Source organism: Accipiter gentilis, chromosome 17 (genome assembly GCF_929443795.1).
Source record: "Accipiter gentilis chromosome 17, bAccGen1.1, whole genome shotgun sequence".
In the NCBI taxonomy this organism is placed as follows: domain Eukaryota; kingdom Metazoa; phylum Chordata; class Aves; order Accipitriformes; family Accipitridae; genus Astur; species Astur gentilis.
In genome coordinates, this window is record NC_064896.1 from 12,269,843 (window position 1) to 12,279,936 (window position 10,094).

General features: G+C 47.3%; 1 protein-coding gene across 3 annotated transcripts in view; it reads left to right on the forward strand.

The window, feature by feature from the left end:
- Window positions 1–10,094, forward strand: part of LSP1 (lymphocyte specific protein 1) — a 67,600-nt gene that overhangs the window by 31,720 nt on the left and 25,786 nt on the right. For all 3 annotated transcript variants that reach the window (XM_049820758.1, XM_049820757.1, XM_049820760.1), the window contains exons 4-10: window positions 1,294–1,489; window positions 2,460–2,591; window positions 5,790–5,833; window positions 6,011–6,092; window positions 6,471–6,611; window positions 7,409–7,489; window positions 8,382–8,496. In XM_049820758.1, the coding sequence (XP_049676715.1) occupies window positions 1,294–1,489; window positions 2,460–2,591; window positions 5,790–5,833; window positions 6,011–6,092; window positions 6,471–6,611; window positions 7,409–7,489; window positions 8,382–8,471 (766 nt within the window). In that variant the 3' untranslated portion in view covers window positions 8,472–8,496. The remainder of the gene's footprint in view (window positions 1–1,293; window positions 1,490–2,459; window positions 2,592–5,789; window positions 5,834–6,010; window positions 6,093–6,470; window positions 6,612–7,408; window positions 7,490–8,381; window positions 8,497–10,094) is intronic.

Consider the following 10,094-nt stretch of genomic DNA (forward strand, 5'->3'; position numbering starts at 1 on the left):
GGAGTATGATTAGTAGCAAGCCAAGCGAGCCAGCAGATGCATCAGCTTTTTCCCCATGTGGTCAGTGAGGAGGGCTGGATGGTGGCTGTCCTGTGAGCTGCCTTCCCAGCAGCAGAGAGGTGGGTGGAAAAGTCTTATTTGAACTTTTTTTTCATGTTTTGGTGCTGGCTGGTGAGTCTGCCTTGCACTTTGGCAGCTGCCTGCTAGCCAGCTCTCTAGCCTTGCTGTCACAAGCTGGGTGATTTTCTAAGAAATGGATGGGAGGAGAAAGCTATTCTTTGGCTGGGGAAAGTAAGATGACAATAACATCTTGGTGCATGGCTGTGAGCTAGTGGGAGCTCTGGGGTTACGTGCTCCCACTGACTCTGTGCCCAAAGGCATGGGCTGCTCTGCTTTTGCAAAGTTGATTGCTTAAACAATCTGGGTCTCCTCTCTGCAGCCTCAGAGACCTGGAGGAATCCTCTTGTACAAACCCCATTGTGGCTTTTTAAACCTAAGCCAAGGGGTGACCCTGGCTGCTTTGGGACTCCTTTGTTTTGCTGGGCCGTGACATGAGTAAAGGTGTCATTTATTCCAGTGGGCAAAGCTGAGGCTCGGGGTCAGGTGTAGATATAGTGTTGCTTGTGAAGCACTGTGCCTTGGAAACAAAAAAAAACCCCTGTGTGAGTGGCTGTGTAGGCTTGCCCTGCAGTTTAGTTTCAGCTAGGGAAAAGGGGAATCTTGGGAAGCATGTTCATGTGTTCTTGGTCACTTCCCTCTCCAGCAAAAGGCTCTGTTAACACGGAAGATGAGTGTAGGCATAGGAAGGCTGCGTTTGGTGCTGGGAACTGTGGGGCAGTATCAGATCTGGATTTGTGCACCAGGACCACAGAGCACACTGGCTCACCTGGGATTCGGGCTGTAGCTGAGCAGAGAATTGAGCCAGCACCACATCACAGTGGTAGTGTCCTCTCTGCCTGGGGTCTGAGTGGAGCTCTGATCTCTGTTTTCCTGCGGGTCTTGCCTGTGGTGAGGCTGGAAACATGCAGATACCTTCAGCTCTGCCACAACTCTTGGTTGAGCTGCGTCTTGGACATTCAAAGAGTGAAAGTGTGATGTGACTGCTGTCACGTCTGGGTGCCTGGAACTGGATGGGACCATGAAGTGGCTGTGAGCCCTGGTGTAAAACACCCAGCATGTTGTAGGCTTGGGGGAGTGATAAATTCGTATTTCTAGAAGTCTGAGGCACCTGATGGTGTCTGTAGGCTCATAACAATGTGTTTTCCTTCTTTGACCTTTCTCCTCCACCTCTAGGTCTCCACGACAGTCATATGAAGAAGAGGACGGTGGTGTGAGGGAAGCTGAAGTCAAACTGGAGCAGATCCAGCTGGATCAGGAAAGCCCGGAGGAGGTCCGGGAGGAGAATGTGGTTATCAGGGAGGAAGAGAGGCTGTGCCAGGAGGAAGAACAGCTCCAAGACCAGGAGGAAGAGGAGAGAGCCGAGCAAGAGGTGGGATCAGAAGGAGCTGACCACCTCCTCTTCCCAGGGCTGGTGGCAGAGCTGGGGCTGGGGGCTGCTCTCAAAGAACTCGGCTCACCATTGCTGCTAACGCTGCTGGGTGTTGAGCCCCCACAGGCATGCTTTCATGGCATAACCAGGGGCTGGTGCCACTCTTGCCTGTGTGCATTCTTGGGGTCACTGCAGGCAGCCTCTGCCCTCTTGCAAGGGTGGTGTGTTTGTGGTGGTTTAGTTGTGTCCCTGCAATACTTAGAAGGAAAGTGCTACATTTCTCCTGTGGTTTTGTGGGCAGTGAGTAGCTCTTCAGGAAAACTCAAATCTAAACTTTACTGCTTGTTTTTCTCTTCCCAGCCTTTACTGCATTTTTGGAGCACTTTGGCTTGATGCATCTCTAAATCTTGCATTGCTCCTGGCTGAGGTTTTCTTTCTTTGCTTTTCTGACGAGGTGTAATTCCTGGTTAATGAGAGAGACAAAGCTGGAACTTGAGTGGTGTGCAAGTCTGTTAGGGTGGCTAAGCTTCAGATATCTGTTGTTGTAAATGGATTTTGACTTGCTGAGGCTAGTATGCTTTTTGCAGTTGAACTCTGTATGTGTGTGTCTCTAGCCCTTTATTCTGAAGGCAGCTTCTCTCTCTCCTTGTGGCCTCTAAATGAGAATTTCATGTTTTCCTATCTCAATAGGGGTAAGAAATCTTTATTAACTGATGCAAGGACCCCTTTTGATACCATTTTGGAACCTTGAATCTGCAAAATTTCTCTGATTCCTCCCCCACCCCCAAATGACACATGAGCGTCTTCCTGAATGTTTCAAAATTAGATGATGTGAACAAAAAAGTTTCTGTGCTCATGTGTTTGTTTAGTGTGATGCAGGAAGCCTGGAAAACAGGGGAAAAATCACTTTTGTTGCATAGTAAGCAGTTTGACCAGCTCATTTCCTGGCTTGTTAATTTTCTGCATTCAGGAAAAGAAGAGAAGAAGAAATGAAGAAGAAGAAGAAGAAACACCAGAAAAACGCCAGAAGGCCCCAAGCCCTGCCAGCCTGGAAGAAGAAGAGGAGCTGTGTTCTGACCACACCGCCACGTGCTCCACGAAGGTGTGTGTTCCTCGGGCCCCTCTGGAGGCATGGTAGCTATTGAAATAGAGCATCTAATGATGAGGAAAGATGATCCAGGGCTTACGGTAATGTAGGGTGTGAATCCTGTTATCTCACTCCTGCTACAGGCTGGGACAAATCACTTGATCTGTTTCCCTCATCTTCCTTGGTTGTCAACCTCCTCTCCTCCTTCTTTGCCTGCTTGAGCTGTTGGAGGCTGTAACCGTCTCTGTGTATACTTTGCCAATCACCGTAAAAGTCTAAAGTTCATTGAGGACTCCAGAGAATTTTGTAATACTGAGAAAGATGTCTGTGCTTTCAGCTTGTGAATTTGTTCAAAGACTAATCAGAAAATGAAATTTCCTTTCCCCCAAAACCCCCAAAACTTGAAGCACTGCAATTTCCCTATCTTACTTGGAATAAAATCAGAAAGTATGACTTAAGTTTTTTTAAACATATGGGGATTCCTGACCTCTGAAGCATTGTGTCCTTCCAAATTGCCTCTGTCTGCATTGATGCTCTTGTGAAACTTCCATTTTTAACACCACCTGAATTGCATCTCATGACATCTGTTGCATTTACTACAAATCCTCAGTTCTGTGCATGTGCTTTTAAATACAATAGATACAGATAAGTGATTTCTGTAGTGAATGGCTTTTTGTCTTTGTCAGCCCAAAGCTTGTTGATTATAGCAGTGAGGAAAATGGTGAGGAGCCTGGGTAGCCTGTTAATCTGCTGATGGTATTGTCTTTGTTTTTCTGCTTTTAGATATGTGCTATTTGCTTAGTCAATATTTCCTGGATGGGGAGGATTTTATGAGCACTTCCTCTTGCACCAGTAAATAGATTGTAAGAGGAAGGTTTCATCATCTACAACCATCAGATTCTTGCTCTTTATGGAGAAGCCTTTTTAAAGTCAAATAAAAAGAGGGGAGAAAGGGTGGGTTTGGATGCAGACCACGTGCTAATGTTAGGTTTGAAAAGTGGAGTGGGGGTGGCCAAAGCACATCCCTGGAGTGGGACTGGTGGGGAAATATGGGAAATGCTTCCAGTGCCTTTTATGTGCTGAAACTTCTGTCATTACAACCTCAGAACACAAATGGCTTCCTGACCTGAGCTTAACCGCTGCTGCTAGGATTAGCCCAGGGAAAGGTTTAGAAATACAGTCTCTGTGTTTTATAACAGTGATGTCAGAGCTCACCAATACACAAAGCCAAAAGTAAAGCTGTTCAGGAAAAATATGAGCTTGGGATCCTTCCAAAGGAAGGAGGATCTTTACACCCCAGCTAGCAGGGCTTTGTGCAAACACTAGCAATTAAACACATTGACCACCAAGAAGGTGTTTTGGCACAGGATCGCTCAACAGAAACACTGCTTGTAGTGGAAAGATGAGAGCATCTGCAGTGGGTGGTGAGGTCCCCTGCCAGCTGTGGCTGGTGGAGGCCGGGTACACATCTGGGGCAGGCAGATGTTGGATTGCAGTGTGATGGGGTGTTTGGGGTTTGGAGGGCCAGTGTGCCTGGGGGCTGAAATAGATGTGTGGTGGCAGGGAGGAATCCTCATACCAGCCCTGTTTTGCCCCAGGCTTCTTGTGAGCTCTGAGTTTTGAGGTTGGCTGAGTGAGGAACTGTGGTTTCTTCTGGCCTTCAGAAAGCACTTTGGACCAGAGAAATGCACGACTCTCGCTGCAAGGAATTGCCCTACTGGGCAGGGGGTGGTGGTCTCCAAATAGCTTAGGGAAAGTTTGTTCCCACCTAGACTGTCATGCTGAGATCTACTGTCACCTACAGCCTTTTCTAGACCCCTCTGTGTTTAACTTGATGCTCATTTATGACCTTTTGGAAGCACCTGTGGGTGGTTTGCATCTGCACAGCATCTCTCTGGTAGGGTTGGCAAGGTTTTTTTTTTGTATTGATATCTTATCTACTTGTGGTTGAGAAGCTGACGTATAGGCAGGGATCTACCAGATTCCCCTTTCAGGTGCTGTTATGCCCCATGAGGTGCCAGCAGGCCCATCAATGTCCCAGAGGGATGAGCATCCCAATCTCTGAAGTCCTGGCTTGGAGGCAAGCATCGATTCCTGCAGCACCGAGCGAAGGAGTGAGCTGGCTGCAGGCAGCCAGCCTGCCCAGCAGAAAAAGCTGGCTGGTGGGATATCTGTCATGCTGCTGTGTTGGGACCATGCAGAGTGACTCTCCCTAGCACAGCTCTGTTAGCCAGGGTTGCACCCTTTGGTGGTTGTGCTCTTCCCTAATAAGCCTTGTGCTCTTGGGCGCTGCTGTTAAGTGTGGCCTCTCTGTGATGCTGTCTTGTCTTCTGCTTAGCTAAAATTTAGCACCGGCATCCTGAAAGCATCTTAAAATGAGCACTTAGTGCTGCTTTTTATCTGCTAACTTGGTAGGTGATGTTTCCCATGGCACAGGTGGCAGTTATACAGGGAGAGAAGGCTCCTTGTTACTTGATTGCTGTTCCTTGGCTCTGTAGGAGCTGGTGTTAAAAGTGAGCCTCCCCTTTGCCTTCAAAGTGATTTTTCTTTCTGTGTTCTTGTTTGCCGGGGCACGAAGGAGCTGTGAGGTTTAGCAACATTTCAGCTTTCATTTATTCAGTGGTTGTGAAGTGTTTGCTTGCTTTCCTGTCTCAGCCAAAGAGTTCTTGCACAGGAGCCTCTTGTGCAAAGCTTGAAGGGCTGCCTTGCAGGTGGCTCCATGTGCTGACTTGCCCTATCTGTGTGCTTCTCTGGTGTGGAGAAGTCGATGTAACTCATGCCTGTGCTGCTTGGGTCCTCTTCTGCAGACGTGGCTGGCAGTGCCCCTAGTTTTCCCCCTTGTCTTTCCACACTTGCCACTTTCTCTGTTGTCTGGCTAGGAGACCAAGTGTCTGAGAGATACCTAGTCCTTGAGCAGAGGGAGTAGAGAAAATGGTCTTGGTTTCTGTTTCAGCTGTCAGCCCAACTGCACACTATTGGTTTGCCCTGAAACTGGTTGGGCTGCTGCTGTGCACTGTTCTTTTGGTTGTGATTCTGCTCACCTGCCTTGGAAAGGGAATGCTCACTGTCTCTCTAACCAGTGTGGGAACATGGCACTGAGGGTGAGGGATCAGGGAAGAGAAATGTTTTACGTTATGGTCAGCTGAGGTGACCTACATCCATCTGAGGTCCATGGGCAAAAGTAATGTCTTTGTCTTCTCTCTCCCACTTTAGATCACAGACAGAACTGAGTTGCTGAACCGCTCAATAAAGAAAAGGTATTTCTAGGGTTGACCTGGGGGTAAAGCAGGTCCCTTCTTGCAAATGGAGGATGCTGGAGGGCCCTGCTGTGGGGAAGGGCAGGAGTGACAGGCTGCCTGTGGCCCTCAAAGTCCTCCCATCTTCTTGAGGCACTGGGGGATCACCTTAATCCTCTTCTCTCCTCTGCTCTTCAGTAACAGCATAAAGAAGACTCAGCCTCCCCTCCCTGTGTCAAAGATCGATGACAGGCTGGAGCAGTACACACAGGCTATTGAGGTGGGCTGCTGTCTTGTCTCTGTGTCCCCACTCCCCAAGGAGCCCTCTTTGCTGGGCGTTCCTCTCCCACCGTGCCTCTTAGCCTTACCACCTGGGAGGTGACAACTGAATTGTTTCCCCTTGGGTGGCAGCAACGCTTTCTCTTGTCTCTATCTCTCTCCACAGTATAAAGTAGGTTTCTTTAGCAAGCTGTCCCATCCTTGTTTCCTCATGTTCCTTGCTTAAATGGTGGAATTATCTGGCAGGAACTAGCAAGACCCTACAAGTCTCCTTTTACAGCCCCTCATCCCTGAGGACCTCCAATTATGGGGGGGATGGTGGTGGTGGTGGAAAAACTACACACTCCCTGATGGTGATCTTTCTCTGTTTATTTTCCAGACATCCACAAAGGCTCCAAAACCTGTCCGGCAGCCCTCTCTTGACCTTCCCACCACAAGCATGATGGTAGCCAGCACAAAAAGCCTCTGGGAGACTGGAGAGGTTGCAGCTCAGTCTGCCACAAAGTCCCTGCCCTGTAAGGTATGGCATTTGCAAGACTTGCCTTGCTTGTGCAGTGGCAGAGGGGTTGGCCTCTGGGCACAACACACACTACGTGTGCATTAACCTGTTGGTACGGCTCATTGGTGGTGCCCACTGGCTCTAAAGGCATCTATATTAGAGATCCAATCGCCTTCATCAGGATGCAAGCTGTACCAACTCAGAGCTTTCCTTCGTCTGTGCTAGGGCCCCAAATTGTTTCTTGGTGGCACAGCTAGGAAAGCCTCTGTGATGCTGGCTGAGGCTCTGTTTTGAAATGGAAATAAAATCAGCTGGTGGGGAGAATGTGTGTGTCTTCTGCAGGGGCTAGGACTGAGCACCAGTTGTTGAGCACAAAGTTGCAAGATGATAAACTTGTACTTGGAAAATGCAGAGTATTATGTATTGCTCTCTTAATAATTTCAGTTTCTGGTAATTGAGAGCGAGGCTGATTCTGTAACACATTGGTTGCAAACCTGTGTTTATGTGAGCAAACTTCCTTCCACACAAGAAAAGCCTTGATGTTAACATGTCTTGAATAGTTGACAAACTTAAGAAAATAAACATCTTGGATCTCTGATGCAGGCTCTTGTTGAAGAGAGTGAGAGGAAAACATAGGATATACTGGGAATAGGAAGAAGTTTTCATAGTCATGGGGTTTAGCTGCAGCTGTCATAGCTCAGATGATGTGATATTATAAATAAAAAAGGATGTCAGATGTGTGGGTTTGGAAGGGACGTGAACAAAGGCATGTTCAGCAGTGTTAGCAGTAAAGGGTAATGAGAACATCATCTCCTCAGGATATCGTGGCTGGAGACATTGTGAGTAAAAGAAGCCTTTGGGAACAGAAGGGTAATCCCAAACCCGAGACCAATATCAAGGTGAGTTAGAATCTGTGTGAGTATGAAAGCTCTTGCTCTGCTGTGAAAAAAGAGCTCTTGGCTGGATTGGAAGTATTGAGAAGATGGTCATGTTCTGTTGGGACAATGGCTGCCTGTATCTATCAATGCAGTGGCATACCCAAGAGCTCTTCCTAACAGTGAGCTGCTATTGCTTCAGCCCTGGTAAAAATGGGGGCAAAAATTGTTTTGTAACCAGTAATACTGAAGGGTCTCATGACTAGCATGTTGTTCTCAGCCCATGAGTTGGGAGCCCCAGCCTTCTAGGCTCAAATTCAACTGCACATGTGAGTTACTTTGGTCTTGTTATGCTTTTTAATCTTGAGAATAAAGAAAACGTGCAAAATTACGTGGAACTAAACCTAAGACAGTACCAACACTTGCACATGGATCTGGGGTTTTGTGCCTACCAGTACATCTGTGGGAATGCCTATTAAAATGCAGCAAGCGGCTGTTGCTCGAACTGTCCAGGCTGGGAGAGGAAGATCAAAGTATCTTGTCTTCCTCAGTCAGTACTGCTGCGAGTATGTGGTAAATGAAACTGGCTCTTGCTATGGGTGAAACCAACCCTGGCTTGGGAGGTCTGGGCTCTTAGATGAGCCCTCCCTCATGAGGCCTGGTGTTGCATCTTCCCTTTCCTATTACACATCCTGTGCTCGCTGTGTTACTTTATGCTTACAGAAAGCGGTGGTCAGTCTGTGCAAAGAGTTTACATGGAAGGGGCAAGAAGGGAGTACAAATTAGGCTGACTCCAAGCCCTCTGGGATTACAGACAACCATATTGCATGCTCCTCTGACTTCAGTTATTTGAGCTTGATTGCCTGTTTAAGGGAGAAAAATGCTGACTTTGGCTCTTTCTTTCTCTCCTGTTCAGTCTACTCCTTCTGGCAAAAAGTATAAATTTGTTGCAACAGGCCATGGCCAGTACAAGAAGGTGTTGATAGATGATGCTGCAGAGCAATAGCATGCCTGGAGAACTCATTAACCAGGTAGGTGGAGTATGACCTTGTGCTGTGTAACAAACTCCTGGTGGTGTTCTGGCAAGATGTTGGGGTTATTTCTGCCAGCTACACTTTGGGCAAATTGGAAGGTACTGTATGGTAACACCTGGAGCCTTGCTACTGGGCAAACGCCTGACTTTGAGCTGGAAGGGAGTGGGTATACAGCAGGGGTTTGTTTTGGTCTCTGAATTTCTGATGCTGCTAGAAAGCTGGATACCTGTGTTAGTTTAATCTGCAGAGTAAGTCCCTTAGCTACTGCTGTTAGGGTGAAGATGTATTTGCCTTTGCTAGTTCAAAGGAACAGTCTGTAATTGCCTGTTTTTCTTATGCTTTCTTAAGTTGCAAGGAGAAGTAGATAGCTAGAGGTCATTCTGTCTGAGCGTAGCAGCTGATGTACTCCTGAAATTCAGATGCTTCTGGGGTCTAATTCCCAGATTTACTGAATTAATCAGGGGAAAAACTTTTTAATGATTTCAGTAACCTCTTGGAACCAGTCCTTAACAGGGTTGAGTGGGGAGGACACGAACATCTGCTGTGCTGGGTAGACCAACAGAGCAGAAAGGACTGTCCTCTGATATTCAGCAAGGAGGGAGGCAGAGCTGGGTTGCTGTTTCTGCCCTCTTGAAACAGTCTTTGGATCTCATGCTCATATTGTGTTTATGTTAATAGATATCCTGGTGTTATCTTGAGTGGATGATACTAGAGGGCTGTGGCAATAAGGAGGAACGGTGTAGAGGGAGGTGATAACTGGTTGGATCCAACCAGGCAGCATCTGGCACAGTCAGAGGAGAGGAAGTTGTCAGGGGTGAAAACAAGCTCATTCTCTTTTTTCCTACTATAAAAAAGAAGCTTTATTTCATAGCCAAGCCTATAAATAGCTCTGCTACAAAACACCTTTTGTTTCTGAATTCTTCTGAGGGCTGTGTTCCCCCCCCCCCCCCCCCCCACAGGAGCTGACTTTTGAGTGCAGCATGTCGTTTTGGGTTTTTTTTTTTTGCTTTTGTGGTGTCGATTTAGAAGAGAAGATCTCTCGAATGCCACTTTGAGGTGGGCAGCAGTACAAACCCAAGCCTGCCCAAAGCTATGTTTTTAGATGTAAAGAAGGAGGAGACCACAGGAGTTGTATCCTCAACTTGCTTCTCTGCCTGTGGCTTTCAGAAACCTATTTTAAGGTCTCCTTTTTGATCAGTCCTCTTCTTTTTCCTGAAGTCTGTCTCAATGCACTGGGTGGGATCCTACTGAACTTAAATTCTTTATAGCAAACAGGTTTTGCTAGGTTGTCAGCAAACAGGACTTGTTTGCCCTACTTCAGCTTCTGCAAAGCTCAAAGGAAAGTGCCATTGGCTCTGGTCTTTTTCCAGCATCCTTTCTTGAAAGGCCAGTGACTGTCACAGGATGTCCTCCAGGATCCACCCAGTACTCCAAACAGCCATGGCACAACACTGTTGCCCTGTGGGTTCATTCACAAGGAAGGGTTTTTGACTGTGAATAGCAAAATGACTGTGATAGCTGAAGGATCTTGGCTTTTTTATCATCTTAGGTTTTTAGCTGGCTGTTTTGTGTGCTGTGAGGTCCCTGCTCCCCAG